This window comes from Garra rufa, chromosome 12, assembly GCF_049309525.1.
Source record: "Garra rufa chromosome 12, GarRuf1.0, whole genome shotgun sequence".
In the NCBI taxonomy this organism is placed as follows: Eukaryota; Metazoa; Chordata; class Actinopteri; order Cypriniformes; family Cyprinidae; genus Garra; species Garra rufa.
Window position 1 is genome coordinate 10,191,708 of NC_133372.1, and position 27,157 is coordinate 10,218,864.

At 38.2% G+C, this 27,157-nt stretch overlaps 1 protein-coding gene across 1 annotated transcript; it reads right to left on the minus strand.

The window, feature by feature from the left end:
- Positions 1-2,762: 2,762 nt before the first annotated feature.
- On the minus strand, positions 2,763-27,157 carry map3k2 (mitogen-activated protein kinase kinase kinase 2). Its single transcript, XM_073851565.1, is given in 16 exon segments — positions 2,763-4,963; positions 5,956-6,133; positions 6,454-6,583; positions 9,557-9,688; positions 9,774-9,922; positions 22,409-22,627; positions 22,739-22,831; positions 22,930-22,997; positions 24,136-24,215; positions 24,307-24,437; positions 24,712-24,805; positions 24,906-25,019; positions 25,117-25,216; positions 26,594-26,634; positions 26,852-26,967; positions 27,103-27,157. Coding segments are annotated over 16 exon segments (1,920 nt in total). The 3' UTR covers positions 2,763-4,743.

Here is a 27,157-nt window from a genome sequence, read left to right on the forward strand (position 1 = left end):
GAATGTACCACAGACGAGAGCAGACTTTATATCAGTGAGCGACCATGTGACTAACCCAACCAACAAAGCTGGTATCCAGGGGAACTGTTTTATCTCATATCCACTTGAACAGAAAACAAGCATTCGGACTCACGCACGATCGCACGGCGCTTACAAACACGCACACACAGAATGACTGACGAACACTGGCAAAAGTATTAAAATCAGTGTAAAAATCATGGTCTCAAAATGTGCAAACATTTCAGCATCAAAAGAAAATTTTTAACAGTACATACATGACAAACATACACTGCCTACTTTTCTTGTAGTATGTCTGTACACCATCTGAACGAGTAATGCTTGAATGAAAATAAGTGTGGTTTTAGTTCTACGAACTGGCACTTTAAACCTCTACAGACCAGAAATTTTGCTCATTATATACTGGGTGCGGAGAAATTCCTTCAAATACTGCCACAGCAACCCAGGGTTGGCAACAAAGGGCCCAAATCACATGGCATCAAAAAAAAAGAGCTGAAAGGGGCAAGAGTGAACATAGTGGGCCTGCCCTGTTTAAATGACTGAAGGGGGCCTTGGATAGAGAACTGCTAATACAGTAGGTCTATTGTGTGAGCGGGTCTTCCATGTCCTTCACTCCCAGAAATCATGATCTGGAAGAGCCGCATGAAATCATTCCTAAGTATCTCCACACAATGGAGGTAGACTTTCTAAGTCACCAAACAGAAAACTGTAAACGTTTGCTTGGAGTGTAATCATACCGTCTGAAAAACAAGTAGCACATGCAGTCTCAATGTTATAATTACCCTTACTGACAGCGAAAAAGCTAGTTTCTCACGTTATCACAACCGATTGGCCCGGGGGTAGTTTACGCTGCTACAGTTACAGCGTTCACACAGGACGTGTTCTTGCATTGAAACACAGTTCATGTTCGAATGAAATGTTTATAGATGCGTTCATTTGTTGTTGTTTTAAAACAATGAGATGCAGACACATGGGTTAATGACAAATAGCATCCATGATTCTTAAAAAAAACATACAATTTAATCATCATTGGTTTAAAAAAATTTAATTTTCAAGTAAAAAAAGACTATTTAAAGGACTATTAAAGGGTTACTCCACCCCAAAATGAAACTTTTGTAATTAATCACTTACCCCCATGTTGTTCCAGAACCCTTAAAAGCTTCATTTGTCTTCGGAACACAATTTAAGGTATTTTGGATGAAAACCAAGAGCTGGTTTTCATCCAGCTGCATTGTTCCATTGACTGCCAAGTAAATAACACTGTTAAGGTCCAGAAAAGTATGAAAGATGTCGTCAAAATAGTCCATCTGCCATCAATGGTTCAACTATAATTTTACGAAGCTACAAGAATACTTTTTGTACACATTTTTGTATTCAATTTTTTGGCCCCTTGACAGCGTTATTTACCTGGCAGTCAGTGGGACAGTTACAAACCTTCCAGTTTTCATCCAAAATACCTTGAATTGGGTTCTGAAGACGAACTAAGCTTTCATGGGTTTGGAACAACATGGAGGTAAATGATTAATGACAAAATCTTAAATTTGGGGTGGCGTAATCCTTTAAATCCATTATTTTTTATTAAATTAAATATCATCAAGTTTTGGGGGGTACTAACACCACAAGGGATTTTGCAGCCTAAACTAACCTGTCAAAAAAAGAAGTATTGTCATATATTTTCTAATATTTTAAGAAACGAGGTTCTACAGGGGCCCTGTATTTGAACATAATTTCCTGAAGTTTATTTCTTGCGTCCATCAGCATGTTAGCTTTAGACCGACTTTGATTTAACAAACAGTCAAAAAATTACAAGACAGTAAAGTTGGTAAAGTTTTCTAATAAAATAATAAAAATGTAATAATTAATAATTTAATTAAGTTTTTTAATAATAAAAAAAATCTTTACCACAAATATATACATTTCTTTTAATGCAGCATTTTTCTTCATTATGATATCATTACAGTTATCATCCTGACATATGTGGGGGAAAAAATTATATATGGTATATATTGTTTGTATGCTTTTATGTTTTTTTTAAGTCTCATCTGCTCACCAAGCCTGCATTTATTTGATCCAAAGTACAGAAAAACATTACAATTTTGAAATATTTTTACTATTTAAAAGAACTCTTTTCTGTTTGAATATATTTTAAAATCGAATTTATTCCTGTGTTTTCAAAGCTGAATTTTTAACATCATTACTCCAGTCACATGATCCTTCAGAAATCATTCTAATAGGCTGATTTGCTTTAAGAAAAACTTTTATTATTGCTATTATTATGTTGAGGTTTCTTTGATGAATAGAAAGTTCAGATAAACAGCAAAACTCTTGTAACATTATAAATGTCTTTATGAACGGTATAATGCAAAATGTTACAAAAGATTTTTATTTCTGATAAATGCTGATCTTTAGATCTTTCTGTTCATCAAGAATCCTGCTATAAATAATAATAATAATAAAATGTTTCTTGAATAGCAAATCAGCATATTAGAATGATTTCTGAAGGATCATGTGACACTAAAGACTGGAGTAATGATGTTGAAAATTTTGCTTTGATCACAAGAATAAAATTACATTTTAAAACACATTCAAATAGAAAACAGTTATTTTAAATAGTAAAATATTTCTCAAATTAGTTTTTGCTGTAATTTAAATAAAAAATGCAAGCTTGGTGAGCGAAGAGACTTAAACATTAAAAATCTAACTGTTCATATATATATATATATATATATATATATATATATATATATATATATATATATATATATATATTGTTGAGAAAGAATTGTGGCGTAACGTCATTGACCCACGTGTAGAATAAACCAACAATTTACAGATTGTGCAGAGAATGCCAGAACGTATCCTGTGTAAACGTACCATAAGGATGAAGCTTATTCATATTCTCAGGTCACTATAAGTAAGCAATATGAAATCACTGCTTAAATTTCAATTGTGTTTCCATTCTATATTCATTAAATAAACATAGTATATGCTAACTCATGAGTACCATACTCTTACATTTATGAAAGGTAAAAAATAAATAGCTTTCTAATTAAGAACCGCAGATTGTGACTCAAGGAATAAAGAAAAAAACCCCGAATGAATTAAGGAAGGAGCAAAAGGTACGAAATCACCTATGTCTGAAGGCAGGCACTACAGCACTACGTGGAGGAGAGATCTCTGAATGAGTCTTGAACAGCAACGTGACGCCCACAAAAATATTCAGGAGCGTTTACTAGAGAGAGTGTAACCAAGTGCTTGACAAAGAGTGTGAACGGGTGAAACGTCCTGTCCCAAGGCATCGTGGGATAGCGAGGTTCATTTATAGGCATAAAACCGTTAGTACTGTCAAGTGCTGAGTATTGTTAGGATTTGTGATATTCTGAAATCTACGGAAATACATCAGAGTGAGAACTTCTGCCAAGAACACTTCTCATGACTTGGAACATCATGGATAATATCAGCAGAAAGGATCCAGGTTGTGTATTCTTCACTAGAAGTGCACTTACAGTGTCAACTTTCATATTGTGAGCAATCCATTTCTCTATTCAAATATGATGCTCGATGTTCTTGAGATTTATACTGGATTCAGTAAAATGTCCAGGCACTAAACCCTGCCTGTGTGGTCCGGGTTTTTTTTTTTTTTTTTTTTCTCGCTTTGGTGAGTGAGTGTGTATTCAACCTGCCTACCTGATCAGATTGAAGTGTACGGCACTGTGTTAAGAGAATGCACAGGTGAACCTGACCCGAGATCAGTTTGCCAGCAGAGGGACCGAAGGGGGGAAAGGCAGAGGCTGCTTATGCTGATCTACAAACAGTATGAAGAGCCGAACTGTCCTAATAGTTCCTGTACAGACCAAAGTCAGAAAGACTTGTGAGTAGCTGTGCATTAAACCTATAAAATTCTAGAAAAATGATCGGACAGAGCAGAATACCAAAAAAGGGAGGAGGAAGGAGATGTTGTTAAAAAGGCACACAGTAAAAACTGAAACCAAGCAGAAACAGGTACAAGATCCTGATGAGTTCTAGAGCTAGAGAGAGCGAATACTCTCTGGTATGTGGTTGTGATCAGAAGGTGAGAGAGTTCAGCAAACGTAAATGTTTGTACAGCATAGTGAGTAAATATTCTACAGTAAGATCTTCGATCAGAGTTCATGTACGTGTGTGTGTGTATGTTCTAGAAGGACTGTGCAAGAAAATGAGAACTTTAAGAAGCCATGACAGCCGGGCTGGAGAGTCCCATGCATCCTGTCACTATTCTGTTCTGTTTCATTTTTTTCCTTTTACCCTTTAGCAGCGTATTGGTGTACCTGCCTTGTTCTGGGGTTGACATTCCAAGATCTTCCTGCATTACCCAGTGCATCTCAACCAGACTCCCCAGAGCAAAGGCTCTCCACAATCATGGGGGATATCAAAACATTAAAAATGACAAAGAAAGCCTTTAAAAGACAACATCCTCAAGTTTTTTGGGGGGGTACCGATATCCGCAAGTCTTTAGGGGTACTTACCCCTGAGTGAAATTAAGGTGCAATGTTTTCGTACGGAATCAATCTGCTCCAAATCACCCTCTCGCCCCAGCGGAGGTGTGAGATCAGGCCACTGCCGTCTTCGCTATGCGCTCTGGTCCGAGTAGGGGCTCGCAGGCCTGCTGGGTGGAGTCTGAAAAGGGGATGGTCCTACAGACACTTATGGAAGTCTCTGATTGGTCAGAGATGGAAGGGGGAGTGGCTAGTGGACGAAAGTATGCCGTAATAGGTCCTCAGCAGCAGGACGCTGTTTAGTCTCCACAAAAATCCGTTTAAGGAAATCACGGCAGTGGTCCGACACGTGAGGCGGCAGAGTGGGGTTGGTGGGCTGTGTGGCGATTTTAAAAATGGCTGCCATTGCTTCGTACTCCGCCCAGGGTGGCCGCTGAGTCAACATCTCCACCACGGTGCAGCCGATGCTCCTGGAATCAGGGAGGCATTAAGATCATTGGTAATATGAGACACACAAAGACTATCTTTTCTAATAGTGTTCTAATTTTCAAGTGGTGTTCTACGCTGAGCCCAGGCCGTCAGACACAATAAAGTGCATTTTCCTTATTGAAACTAATGTACAGTGGGGACTTGGTTCTACCCATCGGTTGTTGATTGAATGGAGACAGATGTGAACAGCTTGCTTTGTAAGAAAGCGATGGGTTTTAATGAGTTAAATGACTGAAGAAGGCAAATGTCACCAAAGAGAAGTCTTTCATTTTTCACGGTTGACATTTTGATGAAAAATTAGAAGCTAAAAACTTACTTTTAAAAAATGAAAGCCATGTATAGATGAGTCAGTTGCAATCACATACATTTAGAAAATAGATTTTGAACAGTATAATTTTTAATGTTTTTTAAAGAAGTCTCTTTTGCTAACAAAGCCTGCATTTATTTGATCAGTACAGCAAAAAAATTGATTTTGAAATATTTGTACTATTTAAAATAACTTTTCTATTTGAATACATTTTAAAATGTAATTTATTCCTGTGATCAAAGCTAAATTTTCAGCATCATTACTTCAGTCTTGTGATCCTTCAGAAATCATTCTAATATGCTGATTTGCTGTTCAAAAAACATTTACTATTATTATTATTATTATTATCAATATTCAAAACAGTCAAGCACATTTTTCAGGATTTTTTGATGAATAGAAAGATCCAAAGATCAGCATTTATCTGAAATGAAAAGCTTTTGTAACATTATACACTATACCATTCAAAAGCGTGGAGTCAGTATATATTTTGTTTTAGATAAATGCTAAATCATGTGTACTGTTTTTGATGTACTTTGGATTAAACAAATGCAGGCTTGATTAGCAGAAGAGACTTCTGCATTAAAAACATTTAAAATCTTACTGTTCAAAAACTTTTGCCTAGTAGTGTAAGCAAATTTTATTTCCGCACAGACTTTAAGGGCTTACCAGATATCAGCTTTCCTCCCGTAACCCTCTCCGCTGATGACCTCTGGGCTCATCCAGTAGGGTGTACCTGTCACTGACTTGATGCCCGTTCCGGACAGGCAGATGGTCTGGAGCCGCCGACTTGCTCCAAAGTCACCCAGCTTCACATTACCTGCAGAGTCCCGAAGGATATTGGCACCTACATGAATGATAGGACAGGAAAAATAGGTTAATCATGGAGGGAAGCAATATGTGAGATTATGAATTAAATATAAGAATGTCAAAAGTAACTGTTTTATGTTAAAAAGCAGAAAATATAACAACAATAGTACTGACTTTATTTCGGTCAGTGAACTGACCAATGTTCTTTATGAAAAGAAGTGTGAATATTTTGCTAATGTACATGCAGAAGCATTAGAAGACATTTAAAGGAGTGCAACATGTAATGCATCTATATTTTTATGCATAAATTAAAAAAAAATATATATATATAACTGACATCACATGCAATTGGTTCACCTTTGATATCTCTATGGACGATCATGTTACTGTGCAGGTAGCATACGCCTTCTAGTATCTGCCGTGTATATTTACGTGTGACGTTCTCCGTCAGAGCACCATAAGACTTCAGCTGGTCTTTAATGGAGCCCTGTAGAACATAAAATGAACATTTCAAAAGAAAGACACAGTATATCTACACAGTCCTGACTGGAACTAATTTCTCTCACAAAAAAACAAACAACAAGGATAAATATGTAAGACATTTGTTGCACAAATCCTTAAGCAAATATCCACTAGGGCAGTTACTGAATTAATGTCTCACTTGTTGAACCGCAAGTTATCCTTTCAATCATGTCCAATTTTAAAAGAATAAGAACTGATGGTGTGTTAAGTATAATGACTGTTTGTGATCAATTATTTTTTAATTTAAGGGGTCATATGATGCAATTTCATGTTTTCCTTTGTCTTTGGAGTGTGACAAGCTATTTGTGCATTCGTAAGATTGCTCAGTGCCCCGTGGCATGATGCAACATGTAAGAAAAGTCATTATAATCAGTAATTATGTCCCCACTGGATGCAACAAATGCATCGTTTATAATGGGTGTCAGTATTGCTTTGGAAGCTGATAATCCAAATTTGGTAAGAGGTGTAACATTTCCATCACACGCTTGAGATATTAGGTATAAAATATTATCACAATATTTTTTTTTCATATTGGTCAATAAAGATCGATAATTATCACGATAAAGTCAAATCTGTATTTCTTTCAAGTTTAAAGGCAGATTTTTGCTCCAGTGTGAAAGTTGTAAAAAGACGGTTAATTGTGGTTTTAAACTATTTTTTTTATGGTCAGCACATGACAAACACTCCATGTTTTTTAATTCTTTACACTTTTCCAGTCATTTTTCCTTAAATAAATTGTTTCAAATCAAGAAACAGGTTTGCGTTTTTGCCTCATAGTATTAATAATATAACTTTTTTCAGTCTCTTAGAAATACATATTTGATAGTTGCTTGAGTTAGGATGCAGATCTACAGTCGTGGCCAAAAGTTTTGAGAATTACATAAATATTGGAAATTGGAAAAGTTGCTGCTTAAGTTTTTATAATAGCAATTTGCATACACTCTAGAATGTTATGAAGAGTGATCAGATGAATTGCATAGTCCTTCTTTGCCATGAAAATTAACTTAATCCCGAAAAAAACTTTCCACTGCATTGTTAAGAAGGCTTCAGGGCGTCCAAGAAAGTCCAGTAAGCGCCATGATGGTCTCCTAAAGAGGATTGAGCTGCGGGATCGGAGTGCCACCAGTGCAGAGCTTGCTCAGGAATGGCAGCAGGCAGGTGTGAGCGCATCTGAACGCACAGTGAGGCCAACACTTTTGGAAGATGGCCTGGTGTCAAGAAGGGCAGCAAAGAAGCCACTTCTCTCCAAAAAAAACCTCAGGGACAGATTGATCTTCTGCAAAAAGTATGGCGAATGGACTGCTGAGGACTGGGGCAAAGTCATATTCTCCGATGAAGCCTCTTTCCGATTGTTTGGGGCATCTGGAAAAGGGCCTGTCCGGAGAAGAAAAGGTGAGCGCTACCATCAGTCCTGTGTCATGCCAACAGTAAAGCATCATGAGACCATTCATGTGTGGGGTTGCTTCTCATCCAAGGGAGTGGGCTCACTCACAATTTTGCCCAAAAACACAGCCATGAGTAAAGAATGGTACCAAAACACCCTCCAACAGCAACTTCTTCCAACAATCCAACAACAGTTTGGTGAAGAACAATGCATTTTCCAGCACGATGGAGCACCGTGCCATAAGGCAAAAGTGATAACTAAGTGGCTCGGGGAACAAAACGTTGACATTTTGGGTCCATGGCCTGGAAACTCCCCAGATCTTCAAACTTGTGGTCAATCCTCAAGAGGCGGGTGGACAAACAAAAACCCACTAATTCTGACAAACTCCAAGAAGTGATTATGAAAGAATGGGTTGCTATCAGTCAGGATTTGGCCCAGAAGTTGATTGAGAGCATGCCCAGACGAATTGCAGAGGTCCTGAAAAAGAAGGGCCAACACTGCAAATACTGACTCTTTGCATAAATGTCATGTAATTGTCGATAAAAGCCTTTGAAACGTATGAAGTGCTTGTAATTATATTTCAGTACATCACAGAAACAACTGAAACAAAAATCTAAAAGCAGTTTAGCAGCAAACTTTGTGAAAACTAATATTTATAAAATAAAATATTATAAAATATATTTATAAAATATAAAATATTTATTAAATTTATAAAATAAAACCACAAATATAGCACCTCAATACCACAGTAAAAATTTAATATGGTTTCTATGTATTTGTATGAAAAAAATAGTATAAATGCATAAACGCTATAGCTTAAATCACAAAAATATACTGTAATTATATTCCATTACTCCTCCTTTAATACATTTAATACATGTCTACATTAATAATATAATAAAATTCGACATGAATACCCACATTTCTGACACAATACCATGGTGCAGTTAATGCTACTACAATAAATCTATGGTAAATGATGGTGATTTTTAGATTAAAAAGCCTTCTGACTGTATCGTTGCGCACAGTGTTTGTCAGCGCTGTATCATCTGGCTAGAATCTCAGTTATTTGTGTTCTTCGCTGAATTCAAGCGCTCAAGAGCATGCCTACCTCGCATCGCGCCACTGTTTGAACTAAACGGTCCAAATGGTGCGCTTCAAATGACTAGCGATCTTTCAAACATATATCAAACATTTATCGAACTCTTGTTATCAATTATTGAGGAAATTTATATCGCCTTTTATAGCCCAGCCCTACACCATGCTTTTCAGAATGAGAAGCTTTGCAAAAAAAAAAAAATGCTGCATTTCAGAAAGGTGGTGCAGAGAGGAGCAACGATATGACAGTTTGTGGAAAATAATGTGTTTTTTGAACCTTAAACCAGGTAAACACTATGCATTACACCAAATACACAAAATAATGTTCTTTTTAGCAACATCATATGACCCCTTCAAAAAACACAGAAGATTAGTTTAATGCTCCAACACTGCAAAAACTTTAGAAAACAGTGTGCATACAAAAACTTGTGTTAAAGTGAATTAGCACATACTTACCCCAGGCATGTACTCCATAAAGATAGAAAGAGTTCTTTCATGCGTGTCCCGCAAGCAGCCATAGTACTGAACAATGCGCTCGTGGAATAGATTTTTCAGCAGTTGAATCTCGCACTCCAGAGCACTCACCTCCTGAACACAATATACAAAGCACAATAAGTGCAAAGGGTTCACTAGACACCATATTAGCCTTACAAGCCTGAAAAACAATGATCACCTTGCTGGTTTCTGGGCTATCCGGGTCAAACTGCACCTGTTTAACAGCCAGTTCTCTGCCGGTGTCTGCGTCGTAGCATAGAAACACTCGCCCGAATGCTCCTTGGCCCAAAAGCTTCCCTAGACGCCAGTTTGTGGGTGCCCGAGGGGCTATAAGCAAAAAAAAGAGACGATTACAAAAAGAACAGCACACTATACAGAGTTTGCCTTCTGCTTTTTGACCAATTTATTTAACCCCTTAAGTGTCACCGGCCCTTTTTCGTGGTCTAAGTCCAACCTTACGTCTGTATTCCAAAGCATTTATAAATTTTAAAAATTTAAGTTTGGATGGTGCACTTTCATGTCTATGTTTAAAAATGGGGGGGGTGACACTTAAAGGGTTACATGAATTTTCTAGTCAATCATGTTTTACAAGATTTATAATTTTTAAAAAATTATATAAAAACTTTTCATAGATGCATTCGCAAAGAGCAATTTCTAGCTGAAACCAGAAGGTTGAGAAATTCTGTAGGATATGATTTCGATTGGATTAAGAAAACTAGGCTAAGTTATTACTGGTTGTGCAACAAACATTTCAAGTAGGGCTCGCTGCAGCCTGCGGTGGACATCAAACCCCGCCCACATCCATGTGTGACGTCAGACACCACGCCCACGTCAATGCGTCATCGTGTGACTCCCCTCCCCATCGGTAGCCTTACAGCGGTGCATTTCAAAATACTTCACGAAATTTATCCATGTAAAGTAGCTCTTTCTAAATTCATAGACATTGATAATACCCGCAGTTTTTGTAACACACATGAAGACTTGTGTCATTTGTTTTATAATTGTGAATTGTCTCTTAGTTTTTGGTCTGATGTTAGCACCTTTCTATTTCTGCAAAGAAATGTTAATTATATGCTTTCTTTAAAATATGTTATCTGTACTTATTCTCATAAAAGTAAAATGATTGAGTACGTTGTTAACTTTTACATTTTGCAAGGCAAATATTATATTCATAAACAGAAATTTGCTAAATGCATACCAAAATGTAATTTATTTTTATCAGAAATAGAAGTTTTTAAAAAGTCTTTTACATTTGTTGTTACATTTCACGGAGAACTTTTTTTCAGGTTATGCTCCCACAAAATAATTTTTGTATATGTAAGGGAAAAGGAAGAAAATTTGAACTATTGCTTAGTTGTTTCTAGATTTTAATTTAGTTTTTGTTTATTTATTTACTTTTTATTTATACGTTTATTTATTTATTTTTTTCTCTCTATGGTATTAGTTTATTTTTATTTTTTTATTATTATTTTTTCCCCCTCTTATTACATATTGTATTACTGTATACAGATTAAGCTTGTATTTTGTGTATCTGGATTTCTATTTCAATATTTTTGTAATGTCCAATTATTCTTTAATAAAATAAATTTAAAAAAAAAAGAATCCCGATGTTGTACGCATGTGCAAGAATGGCGGAAGTATGTTGTATCGGGGATGTAAACAAAACAGTTTGTATTAAATAATACAAATTAAACCTAGGTCATCTTTCATATGGAACTAATTACATTCGAACAGCCGGTAAAACGCTTGCTTTGGTTGATTAAAGTTAAGAAAATGGTAATTGGTAATAAAACATTTAAACCTTACCCTACTTGTTTGTGTAATGACATAAATTCACGTTTATTATAATCGATTTTGACTTAGCTTAGACAAGATCAGATTTAGACGGACAATTAAGTTTTGTTATTGTAAAAGTAACACTTAGCATATTTTCATTTTCATCTAATTCTCTAAAGATATGTCCACAAATGTGAACATTGCTAATCATATTATCACTATTTTAATATGTGTTAATGCTATTTAATATGTTGGATGTGTGACGTGTTTGAACATGGGCGTGGCGTCTGGCGTCACACTTGGATGTGGGCGGGGTTGGATGTCCACCGCAGGCTGCAGCGAGACGCTCCTCAAACATTTGGGGTCAGTAAGATGTTTTAAAGGGGTCATCCGGTGCCACATGAACTTTTGCAAGCTGTTTGAACTGTAATGTGTGTTGGGAGTGTGTGTACACAACCACCCTAGAATGACAAAGATCCACCCAGTAGTTTTCTTTTAATTAAGTAAAATAATTTGCCTCTTCTCATATCGAGCCGTTCTCAGATGCCTGTCGTTGTGGCGTTAACACCGACAGAGGCCGCTCCTGCGATAGTTGATAGACAGTAGTGTTTTAGCATAGACCCGCCCTGAGTGAAAAGTAAACTGACAACGCTGAGGGAATGTGACCGCAGATCTACCTAAATGGGTTCATGTTTACGTGAATCATTTCTCACCAAACTGCTTTATAAACGAGGGTCAGTATAAAGCTTAGCTTTGTAACGCTAGATGGTTTAAAACGGTGTCTGTTAATAATTAAGATGTAACCTTAACACAATACCTGCAAAAATGTTTACAGCCAGCAACTGCACATGAGTAAAGACTGTAACACTCACATTTATGTATTTCAATACAAGGACGGGGTAAGTTATGTTAACTGATCACTTTTTTGCTCTTGTTCAATCAGCTATGCCTCAGTAAACACACCGCATTCGTCTCTTTACCACAGTAAACACACCGCGTTCAGCTCTGTACCACAGTAAACAGTAAACACACCGCGTTCGTCTCTTTACCACAGTAAACGCATCGCGTTCAGCTCTGTACCACAGTAAACACAGTAAACACACCACGTTCGTCTCTTTACCACAGTAAACACACCACGTTCGTCTCTTTACCACAGTAAACACACCGCGTTCGTCTCTTTACCACAGTAAACGCATCGCGTTCAGCTCTGTACCACAGTAAACACACCACGCTCGTCTCTTTACCACAGTAAACGCATCGCGTTCGTCTCTTTACCACAGTAAACGCATCGCGTTCAGCTCTGTACCACAGTAAACACAGTAAACACACCACGTTCGTCTCTTTACCACAGTAAACACACCACGTTTGTCTCTTTACCACAGTAAACACACCGCGTTCGTCTGTTAATAATTAAGATGTAACCTTAACACAATACCTGCAAAAATGTTTACAGCCAGCAACTGCACATGAGTAAAGACTGTAACACTCACATTTATGTATTTCAATATAAGGACGGGGTAAGTTATGTTAACTGATCACTTTTTTGCTCTTGTTCAATCAGCTATGCCTCAGTAAACACACCGCATTCGTCTCTTTACCACAGTAAACACACCGCGTTCAGCTCTGTACCACAGTAAACACAGTAAACACACCGCGTTCGTCTCTTTACCACAGTAAACGCATCGCGTTCAGCTCTGTACCACAGTAAACACAGTAAACACACCACGTTCGTCTCTTTACCACAGTAAACACACCGCGTTCGTCTCTTTACCACAGTAAACACACCGCATTCGTCTCTTTACCACAGTAAACACACCGCGTTCAGCTCTGTACCACAGTAAACACAGTAAACACACCGCGTTCGTCTCTTTACCACAGTAAACGCATCGCGTTCAGCTCTGTACCACAGTAAACACAGTAAACACACCACGTTCGTCTCTTTACCACAGTAAACACACCGCGTTCGTCTCTTTACCACAGTAAACGCATCGCGTTCAGCTCTGTACCACAGTAAACACACCACGCTCGTCTCTTTACCACAGTAAACGCATCGCGTTCGTCTCTTTACCACAGTAAACGCATCGCGTTCAGCTCTGTACCACAGTAAACACAGTAAACACACCGCGTTCGTCTCTTTACCACAGTAAACGCATCGCGTTCAGCTCTGTACCACAGTAAACAGTAAACACACCACGTTCGTCTCTTTACCACAGTAAACACACCACGTTCGTCTCTTTACCACAGTAAACACACCGCGTTCGTCTCTTTACCACAGTAAACGCATCGCGTTCAGCTCTGTACCACAGTAAACACACCACGCTCGTCTCTTTACCACAGTAAACGCATCGCGTTCGTCTCTTTACCACAGTAAACGCATCGCGTTCAGCTCTGTACCACAGTAAACACAATAAACACAGTAAACACACCACGCTCGTCTCTTTACCACAGTAAACGCATCGCGTTCGTCTCTTTACCACAGTAAACGCATCGCGTTCAGCTCTGTACCACAGTAAACACACCGCGTTCGTCTCTTTACCACAGTAAACGCATCGCGTTCAGCTCTGTACCACAGTAAACAGTAAACACACCACGTTCGTCTCTTTAACACAGTAAACACACCACGTTCGTCTCTTTACTAGAGGTCGACCGATATTGGTTTTTACCGATACCGATAGCTAGGTTGGACCACACTGGCCGATACCGATTAATTAACCGATAGTTTTTGAAAATGGATACTGAACGGCAACTAAAATAGTAATCTACTATTTAAAAAAAAAAATACTAAACCATACTTTGTAAATAAATACAAATATTAATATTAATTATATATTGATCATTAAAGTTATTTCATAGTTCATTAATGTTAACAAAATAAACTTCAAAATTTAACAATATTACAGAAAATGTTGAAATTAACAGACTCTAACAAGGAACAATACTTCTATTCTACAGCTTTCATCAATCTTAGTTGATGTTACAAATGGGCTCATTGTAAAGGGGTGTGAATCTTTATATTTTAACAATATGTAAAATTGCAGGTTTTATGCCTTTTTGTTTATATTTGGAATCTCTTTAGGCCTACTGCCATCTTAAATTAAAATTCAGTTTAATTAAAATTTTCAATATCAACTAAATATAACCACAGGCCTGATAGTGGAAAAAATTCCTGAGCCTGAACTTTTTTTTCCCTTGCCCCCCGAGGTGAGTGGGGTGGAGGTACTATGTATGCGACGCACTTTTAACACATAACTTGTTGGTTCAGTTCAGTCAGATAAAGGTTTTTTACAAAAAAAAAGCTTATAGATTGGCATTTCAGCCTTTATCCCATTAAAATGAATAAATCAAGTATATAATGCATAACATTTATTTAAAACAATGTCCTAATTGTTTAGATTTTTAGAAAGCACATTAACTTCTTTCACATTTACAACTCTGTGTTTGCATAAAAAACATTGGTCGAGATTTGCAATAATCTGACCAAAAACAGCTAAAAATTTGGACGTGCAAATTAATTCTATGTCACGAGGGGGCGCTTTAGGAGCGCTGAAATATTACGGTTTCCCTAAGAATGGCTGAAAGCAAAGCAGCATTAACGCTGTTTTATCAGTCATGAAATGAAAATGCCAATGACACGTTTCTGAGGACAGTCGCTTCCCTTCAGATACATTCATATAAAGACAACAGTGCCGCGTTTTGACTTTGAAAGTGCAGAGAGCATATTTATTCAATGAAATCATTGCCTCTTAAAGTTTAATCCAGCTCTATCGCGATTCTCGTCTTTCCGTCCCCAACTGTAAGACCTCTTAAAATAATTAATCCTCTTCTTTTACTATTTAAAATATTTACCACTTTTTATGGCCTTAAATTTGATACAACTAAATTGAAGAGTTTTAAGGACCCCATGAGCCCTCTACTTCAGGATAGCCCGTCGGGCAGCCGGTCAAATAATGTTGGTAGCCCGACTGGAAAACCCAATAGCTCCGGGACGTCGGGCTAGCGATTTTGCGAGCCCTGTAAATATGCCTTTATCGAAATCCTTAATGTCTTCCCCTGGCTTCATAAACATAGCCATGACTTACGATTTGAGTTGCCAGTAGGAGACAATTGTACAGTATGGGAGCTAAAAACACCTTCGCGCATGGAGCATTGCCTTAACCTGTATCAATCTATTTGACAAAGACACAAGGCCCGCCCCTTCCCTACTTCTGATTGGCTCATCGGCTAGAATGTGACTTGTTTGAGTCGTTGAGCGTCAAGCTGCTCTCTGACCTGCACATCTCAGCGAAATGACAGATCAATATCCGCGAACCTGATTTTTTTTTTCCCGCAGCCACAGTACGCCGGAAATCCGGCGTGGTGCCGGAACGCTATCACCCCTGTAACCATGCGTCACATTCTCAGTTTTCAATATTACTGCACATGGCTAAATTTTCATTTACATTTTATATCTAATTGATTTGGCTACTTTTTTAAACAATTACTTATTTAAAATAAGTGTTCTTTTTTCTTTATCATTTGATTATTACTGATGAGATCGTAGACAGTAGCTTCTTTAACAGGCTGCATTAAAACGAATGCACAGATCTACTTCGATATATCAAATGTTTTGTCCTGCTCTAAAAACATAACTGACTGTAGGCTACTGTACATAAGTTTCGTATAAAAGTATTCGAAAATCCAAGTGCATTTAACCGCATCCGCAATCGAGCTTTTTAGGACGAACAAACCCAAAGCACAAGTGAAAGTCTGTCAGTGCGCGAGTTTTGTGCATCTAATAGTACTGCATTACAAACGGCAGAAATGAAGGCATATGTAAAGTAAAAATCTGCGGTTGAAAGTTCACACTGTCAAACAATGCACATGTAGCTCACAGCGCAAATCCTGTGCAATGAAGCCCGCCGCGTCTCTAGCGCGCGCACGTGCCATTTGCGAGGAAAACACACGCTCATTGAAGAGAGGATTGCGATGCATCCGAGAATCCTTTTTTTTTTTTTACCCACCCTTAATGAAACCGGACAAAAGTGCAGCGCTGCGTTAACGGATAACTTGCAGGTATCCAACACACACAGGACACGTTGTGTAGTTCAAGCAGAAATCTAAAACAGTTTATTTAATCACCAAATGGGCAAATGTTTACTTCAAGAATGATAAAAAAAAAAGCGGCAAAGGTTAGATTAAAGAACAGATCAAACGGAAAGAGAAAGTGCGATCTATATCGTCAATTGCAGCCATTTCAGAAACAATTTCTTTTCTGTTTTACATTTGTTTAAATATTATTTGTTTTGCTTCAGTTTAATATATTATAATTACAGAGAAGTTTGTGTAATTTGTAAATGTCATAAAGGACGTAGTATGAATTGGACGGCAATACGCCGGGAGAATTTGAGAGGGTCAGACACAATTTTTGACCACTTTGTACGTTTTTATTTGTGGAAAATCCCTTCTTAAACGAAATTCGTTTTGTATAATTTTTATCTTAATTTTTAATAGATATTTTTGTTGATCAGTTATTAAAATAAAAGAACAGGAAAATGGCATTGTAAAATAAAGTGCGTAACTACCATGCTTCCGCTGCCTGACGAAAAGGCTAAAACATGAAATTATAGCTCTATATGAAGCATACAGACATTATTAGAGCTACAGAAATAAAAAATATATTTTGCTCAATCTTCCAGCACAGGGTCAAGTCTTTATGAACATTAACAATGATTTGGGACAGATCTGTAATCTGTAAAACTATGGCGCCGCTGTGACTCGGCAGGATTCTGTCGGCTGAATGAACAGTTTGCTTTCTCACGTCACGTCTTTAAATCTGCAACTTTGCTGCCTAAGAATATGACCAGCTGGATATAAATCAATACAAATATATGGTAACAATCCTGACATTAAATATTGGTCTGGGGCTTTACCTCTCATACTCTATGACAGCGGAGCGGAGCGTGAGCCGCTTCAGCAAAGAACGCAACCCGGAACAACTATCGGCGAGGGTTTTTGCCGATAACCGATAGGTCGGCCAATCAACTATCGGTGCCGATTAATCGGCAAAACTGATACATCGGTCGACCTCTACTCTTTACCACAGTAAACACACCGCGTTCGTCTCTTTACCACAGTAAACGCATCGCGTTCAGCTCTGTACCACAGTAAACACACCACGCTCGTCTCTTTACCACAGTAAACGCATCGCGTTCGTCTCTTTACCACAGTAAACGCATCGCGTTCAGCTCTGTACCACAGTAAACACAATAAACACAGTAAACACACCACGCTCGTCTCTTTACCACAGTAAACGCATCGCGTTCGTCTCTTTACCACAGTAAACGCATCGCGTTCAGCTCTGTACCACAGTAAACACAGTAAACACACCGCGTTCGTCTCTTTACCACAGTAAACGCATCGCGTTCAGCTCTGTACCACAGTAAACACACCACGCTCGTCTCTTTACCACAGTAAACGCATCGCGTTCGTCTCTTTACCACAGTAAACGCATCGCGTTCAGCTCTGTACCACAGTAAACACAATAAACACAGTAAACACACCACGCTCGTCTCTTTACCACAGTAAACGCATCGCGTTCGTCTCTTTACCACAGTAAACGCATCGCGTTCAGCTCTGTACCACAGTAAACACAGTAAACACACCGCGTTCGTCTCTTTACCACAGTAAACGCATCGCGTTCAGCTCTGTACCACAGTAAACAGTAAACACACCACGTTCGTCTCTTTACCACAGTAAACACACCACGTTCGTCTCTTTACCACAGTAAACACACCGCGTTCGTCTCTTTACCACAGTAAACGCATCGCGTTCAGCTCTGTACCACAGTAAACACACCACGCTCGTCTCTTTACCACAGTAAACGCATCGCGTTCGTCTCTTTACCACAGTAAACGCATCGCGTTCAGCTCTGTACCACAGTAAACACAATAAACACAGTAAACACACCACGTTCGTCTCTTTACCACAGTAAACACACCACGTTCGTCTCTTTACCACAGTAAACACACCGCGTTCGTCTCCACACCACAGTAAACACACCACGTTCGTCTCTTTACCACAGTAAACACACCACGTTCGTCTCTTTACCACAGTAAACACATCCCGTTCGTCTCCACAGTAAACACACCACATTCGTCTCTTTACCACAGTAAACACATCGCGTTCGTCACCACAGTAAACACACCGCGTTCGTCTCTTTACCACAGTAAACACACTAGGGATGGGGCCGATCCGATCCAGTATCGGTATCGGGTTCCGATACCAGCTTAATTAATGGATCGGAAATTTCCGATCCAACCTAGAGAAATTTCCGATCCAGAGTTATGTCTACGTACAGTGCTGTCTGCTGAAATTACTTCACAAGTGATCCCGGGCTAGGTGACGTGTCTGTGCTCCAATGAGACACTGAGAGAGATGACATGCCTCCTTTCAGGAAATCTTCAGTTTGCAGGTAGCAGTTTAGCATTGAGCGTCATACATGTCCGCTGTGTGGAAATACTTTACGGTCGGAAACGCCGCAAAGACAGCAACGTGCAATGTTTGCAAAGCCGTTGTTCCGAGAGGTGGCACCTCGTGGATTTATTTAGTAGATTAACTGTTAAATATTACCCATCATAGAGTAAAAGTTTATAATTTGTAGACTTCGTGCATGTTATTTTCTGTTTTTAACGTTGCCGTACACACCTGAAGCGAGCACGCGCACAGAGAGAGAGAGAGAGAGAGACGTGATTCAAACTGCGCGATTCACAGACTGATTACTCTTTAACGTCTCTTGAACAGAAACATTCATACAAAGTTATGTTTAAATACCCGTTGTTTTATTCTGGTAACACCGTCGGTTATGTCTTCAGTGAACCGAAACAGCTGAGAAGGAGATGCGTGCCAGTATTACGTGCAATAGGCCTTAAAGAGACAGCATCCTATAAATACCTGCAGTGAGAAGCACTAGTTATTTATCAATGAATTATTAAATTTCTGCACCTGAATACTAGTATTATTGATTTTATTAGTAACTTTATGTTGTATTCATCTACACTTGTCATTTGTGTTAGTGTTCTTGTTTTGTTACTTATTATATTAGTTCAGCTAGTTTTTGCTGTGGATTAGAAGTACTTAAAGTAAGCATTCAGTAATTAATAAACAACAAACTTTTTTTTGTTTTGTTTGTTTTTTGCTGATCCGAAAAGTGCACTTATTGCACTTTTATTCAAAATGTTTAACATTTGAAAACCTTATTTTGTTGCTGCTACACAAGCAAGAATTTACTGAATTTATGTTGATCAGATGCACATTGTTCTATTTATAGTGTGAATATTTATTTTTTATTTCAAATATTTGAAAACCTTTTTGTTTTATGCAACAAGAGTGTATATTGCACTAGTATCTAGTAACCCTGTCTTGAAATTTAAATAAATATCAATTTAAACCCTTAAAGTTGCATATTTGTTTTCAGGATGGGATTTCTGCCATTTTCTAACCTCATACTTACCTCAAGTTGCTTTTTGGGAGATACTTAGACTTGCTTGTAGAGAAGTTTGTTACAGCCTCATAAAATCAACAATAATGATATTAGTCATAGTGATATAAAAGCAAATAGAGCTCTGGTATCGGAATAGTATCGGTATCGGCAGATATCCAAATTCAGGTATCGGAATCGGATCGGAAGTGAAAAAATGTGGATCGGTGCATCCCTAAAACACACCGCGTTCGTCTCCACAGTAAACACACCGCGTTCGTCTCTTTACCACAGTAAACACACCGCGTTCGTCTCTTTACCACTTTACCACAGTAAACACATCGCGTTCGTCACCACAGTAAACACACCGCGTTCGTCTCTTTACCACAGTAAACACACCGCGTTCGTCTCTTTACCACAGTAAACACACCGCGTTCGTCTCCACAGTAAACACACCGCGTTCGTCTCTTTACCACAGTAAACACACCGCGTTCGTCTCTTTACCACTTTACCACAGTAAACACATCGCGTTCGTCTCCACAGTAAACACACCGCGTTCGTCTCTTTACCACAGTAAACACACCGCGTTCGTCTCTTTACCACAGTAAACACACCGCGTTCGTCTCTTTACCACAGTAAACACACCGTGTTCGTCTCTTTACCACAGTAAACACACCGCGTTCGTCTCTTTACCACAGTAAACACACCGCGTTCGTCTCCACACCACAGTAAACACACCGCGTTCGTCTCCACACCACAGTAAACACACCGCGTTCGTCTCCACAGTAAACACACCGCGTTTGTCTCTTTACCACAGTAAACACACCACGTTCGTCTCTTTACCACAGTAAACACACCGCGTTCGTCTCTTTACCACAGTAAACACACCGCGTTCGTCTCTTTACCACAGTAAACACACCGCGTTCGTCTCTTTACCACAGTAAACACACCGCGTTCGTCTCTTTACCACAGTAAACACACCGCGTTCGTCTCTTTACCACAGTAAACACACCGCGTTCGTCTCTTTACCACAGTAAACACACCGCGTTCGTCTCTTTACCACAGTAAACACACCGCGTTCGTCTCCACACCACAGTAAACACACCGCGTTCGTCTCCACACCACAGTAAACACACCGCGTTCGTCTCCACAGTAAACACACCGCGTTTGTCTCTTTACCACAGTAAACACACCGCGTTCGTCTCTTTACCACTTTACCACAGTAAACACACCGCGTTCGTCTCTTTACCACTTTACCACAGTAAACACATCGCGTTCGTCTCCACAGTAAACACACCGCGTTCGTCTCTTTACCACAGTAAACACACCGCGTTCGTCTCTTTACCACAGTAAACACACCGCGTTCGTCTCTTTACCACAGTAAACACACCGCGTTCGTCTCCACACCACAGTAAACACACCGCGTTCGTCTCCACACCACAGTAAACACACCGCGTTCGTCTCCACAGTAAACACACCGCGTTTGTCTCTTTACCACAGTAAACACACCGCGTTCGTCTCTTTACCACAGTAAACACACCGCGTTCGTCTCTTTACCACAGTAAACACACCGCGTTCGTCTCTTTACCACAGTAAACACACCGCGTTCGTCTCCACAGTAAACACACCGCGTTCGTCTCTTTACCACAGTAAACACACCGCGTTCGTCTCCACACCACAGTAAACACACCGCGTTCGTCTCCACACCACAGTAAACACACCGCGTTCGTCTCCACACCACAGTAAACACACCGCGTTCGTCTCCACAGTAAACACACCGCGTTTGTCTCTTTACCACAGTAAACACACCGCGTTTGTCTCTTTACCACAGTAAACACACCGCGTTCGTCTCTTTACCACAGTAAACACAACGCGTTCGGGTGTCATCTTGTTTCGGTTCCAACTCCAGTTTTTAAATTAAATTTTAAATGGATAGGGTTGTACAGTGTCTTCAAAGCCCCCCAAGTGCCATTTTCCCCCAAACTATACAACTATACCCCCAACTGTTGTCTAGGCAACACCCCGTGTGCTATGTAATGACACGCCCCACAGAACTGAAGGGCGGGGTGAGCAGAGGTTCATATCATTTAAAGGGCCAGGTACTGATATCGCTTGCTGAGAACAGAGGCATTTTTTACCAGGTAAAATGAGTGTTTTTTTACACTACCATAGAGAATTTTTAATCAAAGTATATTACAAACTTTTCATTTGGACCCTAAAGCATCATATTAACTTGTGGATAATGGGCATCGGATGACCCCTTTAATGTTTTTAGAGTCTTTTAAAACTTAAAATAACTTTTCTGTTTCAATAAATTTTAAAATGTAATTCATTCATGTGATGGCGAAGCTGAATTTTCAACAGACTTCCAGTTTTCAATGTCACATGATTTTTCAGAAATCTAATGTTGACTAAAGTCTAATATGCTGATTTGGTGCTCAACTATTATTTCTTATTATCCCAGTAAAAAAAAAAACAGTTTGTTTTAGGATAAAATTATTTTGGATCCGATTAGAAAGCCTAAAAAAGAAAACAGACTGGTACAGCAGATGATGTTCTCCTCTAAAGCCAAATCCACTCACAGCGGCTTGGAGGGCTGATGTCCATGACTGTGAGAGTGGGGTTAGAGCTGGGCTCTATGTCGCTGCCACGGCGTCTACGCCCCGGTTCCTCTAGCTCAGGAGTGAAGATGCTGCTTCCGCTGCTAGTGCTGGGACTCTGCTGCTCTGTAGGACTGAAACTCACTGGAGAACGAAAACCATGAGCCTGTGTCCGCCGCGCCCTGGGAAAGGTCTTTCGCCCTGATTGAAGAAAGATGACCCAATTTAGGAACAGCCCATGCTAGCTTGGTTTTTATATTTGGAAAAATTACAAAAGAGTCTGTTTATTGGCACAGTCCAATATAAACTCACCATCGCTGTAGTCGTGCAGACCAAACGAGATGGGATATCGCCTAGGATAGGTTCCTCCCTTCCCTGTTTTTTCAAACACTGGTATATCATATTCTGTGAAACAGAGCAGAAACAATCAAGATAGACTTAGAAATGCAAATTAACGTCAGTATTTATGTGACATCAAAGCAGAAAAATCAGCAACAGCTTACCAGGAAACTCTTGATGGTTATCAGGGTAGCTAAGGGCTCGAGGCATACGGGATTTGGGATAGGTATCACTGTAAGAGATCCATGAAAAAAAAAATCACTTAGTATTATAACCACAAGTACAGGGCTCCAGACTAACATTTGACGGAACCAGCGCCACTAAGTTCTACAAATGTTGGCGCCAGGAGCAGATTTGGTAGCGCTTGGGGGTTGGTGTGTGGGATTATTAAAAATAGAAGTCATTTAATCATAAAATTACTATTGTTTTACATTAATAAGTGCATTTGCTTATTCATTTCTTGTACAATTCTGTTTATAAGGATTTGACAGTAAAGCACTAAGCTTGAGTTGGGAAGCATAGAAGATTTACTTATTTACAAAAGTAATGTGCAAAATCAAATTTACATAGAAAATGTACATATTCTACTCTTATTAAATGTACTATTATTGTTCTATAATATTATATGGAACTGACCAACAACTTCAGAGATTATAATTGCAAATTTAAGGAAAGTTTGTTTTTCCAAGGCACTTTGTGACTGTTCTTACTTCATACACAAAAAAAGTGTAAAACTGACAAAATCTGTTTTGTTTTTTTATTGATTTGTTATTTTATAGTATTGATTTTATCATTTGAAAATATGAAGCAAAAAGTAGAAAATGAATGACTGATAAGCCAATAAGTGCATCTATCTACTGATTATAAACGTGATTTGACCAAAGTATATTTTGGTCATCCCATTAAAAATAACATTCAAAGAGCTTTAAACTCCTGGAGAATTTCTCTCTCAAAAGGTTGTACAAACCCTGAAACGAATAACGTAATAACATTTGACTATTTCAGATTTTTTTAAAAGTCAAAAACAGTAATATTGTAAATATTATTACAATTTAAAATAATGCTTTTTCTATTTTAAGACATTTTAAAATGTAATTTATTCCCGTGATTCAAAGCTGAATTTTCAGCAGACATTACTCCAGATTTCAGTATTAAATGATCCTCAGAAATCATTCTAAGAACATTTCTTATTATTATTAATGTTGAAAACAGTTGCACCCCTTAATACTTTTCCTGACATACTAAAGGAATGCTCTGAATACAAATTCAGATTGCAATTTCAGTAATGCAATTTAAATGGAAGTCTATGGGCAATAGACTTCTATAATAGTTTGATTGTGTCTGCATGTATGTGTGGGTTAGTTGTTCACCTATCAAGCGGACTGTCCAGTGAAGGACAGCTGCCTGACGCTGAATTTTCAGGACTGCTCATAGACAGAGGGTCCAGCATCTATAGAGAGAAAGACAAAAAAAGATAAATGAGCCATCAGGACTGCTTAGAATACCCTTATTGGCTCAACCAGATGTGTCAGATTTTGTACCTGGTCCATGCTCTCTGGTATGAACTCGCCCTCACTGTTGATGCTTGTGAAAGAACCATTTCTGGCCACCTGCTGTAGAGCATCAGGAATATAGCCTGGAGGAGGAGAGCTACGATCGGTTGACTGAGAACCTGGAGAAGAAGCAAGAGAGCAACAAACATCTTACACACGTTCATAATCTGAATAGAATAGGTGCAGGATTGAAGAGTATAAGTGATCTGTCGCATCGACTCAACTGGAAAGACATTTCAGAAGGAGAGTAAGCTATGTTTTGATGAAGAGATTTTTTCAATGAATTGTGTACAATGAGGCCAAGAATGTGCATTAAGGAAGCAAACGGGTTCATTTTCGATTTTATGTCGACTTTTGTCAAAGCACAATTCAAAAACACTGAATGCAACCCACCGAGGAGTGCCAGCATGTTCTTTTTATCTGCAACACTGAAGTCTGTGTTGTCCAAGTTTTCATGAGCTGGCAAAAGGTCCTTGGAGACAGAGTTCTGAAAGGACAAGAACATTTGATACATTTAGCTTTTAGATTAGGTCACAGATGTCAGACTAGTACTTTTTCTCTGAACGTGGTTTATAATGCCCTCTGACCTGAGTACAGGAGGGGAGTACCAGCAGGATTTTTAGGCTCTTCATATGTACTGAGCGATCTAGCAGCTCCACAGCTTTATCCAGATCATCCTGAGTACTCAACGGAATCACAAGCTACAGGACAGAGAAAAGAAAAACATGGTGAACAGACTTAAATGAAAAGATTCAAATAAAAATATCACAAATATGATTAAGCTGTAGCATCTGTTACCTCATTATTGGTGTAATGCAGGTCCATGCTCTGCCCAAACGCTACTTTAGCTTTGGCGCTCAGATCTTCCAGACTGACAGGTCGAGGGAACTGCAGGATCCTACATTATAAACCACACCATCATTAAACAAATGATTTCTACCAAATGCATTCTTTAAATATAATATTTACATAATTAGGTTTAAATTTAAGCTTTACCAGTCAAACGTTTTTGGACAGTAAGATTTTTAATGTTTTTTTTCTCTTCTGCTCACCAAGCCTGCATTTATTTGATCCAAAGAAAAAAAAAAAAAGTAAAATTCTGAAATATTTTCACTTTTTAAAATAACTGTTTTCTATTTGAATATATTTTAAAATGTAATTTATTCCTGTTATTTCTAAGCTGTTTTTTTTTAGCATAACTACTCCAGTCACATGATCATTCAGAAATCATTCTAATATTCTATAACATGTAGTATTATTATTCTGTAAAAAAAGCTGAGTAGAATTTGTGCAGGTTTCATTGATGAATAGAAAGTTCAGAAGAACATCACTTGTGCTCAATTTAAAGCATCCTTGTTAAATAAAATAATTTCTATAATTTCTATGATGATAATAATAATAATAAATATTTCTTGGTCAGCAAATCATCATATTACATAAGAATTATATAGATTATAATAATTATATATAATAATTTCTAAAGGATTGTGTGACACTGAAGACTGGAGTAATAATGCTGAAAATTTAGATCACAAGAATACATTATATTTTATGAGATATTCAAATAGAAAGCAGTTATTCTAAATAGAAAAAAATATTTCACAATATTACTGCTTTGGTGTATTTTGGATCAAGAAAATGCAGGCTTAATGCAAAAAGGAATTCTTTTAAAAAAAAAAAAAAAAAAAAAAAAAACACATTAAAAATCTTTTATAAAAACTTCTGACAGGTAACGCAACCGGAAAGTTATATCTTTGGCAACTGTAAGGGCCCATTTAGACTAAAATTAAAATTAATACCTCACTCCCAATTTCTCTCGGTCACATTGAAAGAAGAGTTAAAAAGTAATTCAGATATTTCATTGTAATTCTTAACCCCCAACACTGGTGATTACATCAAAATTACAAAAATAAATGTATTATATTCCAACGTGGAGTCTATTCTGGCAGTGTTAGGGTCTTAGTCTTTGCATACACACACACAAATACACACACTCAGATGCACACAAACACGTGACTACCCAAAAATACAATACAAATCCACTAACACTTTAACTAAATAGGAAGCCTCTTAGTTAATTTGGCTTAGAGCAAAACATTTTATGTAAAGTGATCCTAAAGGAATGGAAATTAAAACAGTTTTGGACCAGCTAACAACATCTATTACACAGCATCTACAGGGCTCTGTCGGACAGGTTTAATTAAGAGAAACCTCTAGAGGGAAGTGCTAAAAATAGGAAGTGATGTAGAGCAGAAGCAGGAATTGTGGTCATTACCTCTTCTCTCCTCTGTACTCAAACTTCACCCTTACATCATTCTGTGGACAAGAAAACAGTTTTAAAACAATGATTTTCATTTAGAGTACACACTCTCTTTGTATGTGTGCAAGTGACAGATAAGTGGTAAACGCTGTAGTATAACGTCTATTACACATTTGTCATAAAGTGTTTTTTTCTACATGGAGATAACAGTTTTGGCCTGATCTACATAATGTAGCCGGTGCTGAGGTAAATAATAAAAGAGTCAGTGCAGACCTGGTTCTTGGGAGAGGAGGCCTTGGGTTTGTTCAGGTCAGACAGACCAGATGGTCGACTGGATCGATGCAGCACCACCAGGTCTTGCATGATGGAATTCAGGGCCTCCTGCTCATCTACAAGGTATTTTTATTACAAATTCTCATTAGAATGATGAATTCTCATTCTAAACACAACATGCATAACTTGTATATCCAACAGATTAAAAATTCTTTTAGTATTTTGACAAATTTTTAAAAACGGGCACATACCCATTTTGACAGATCACCGGTTCACCCAGGAGTAAAGGAAAGAGGATTCTCCCAT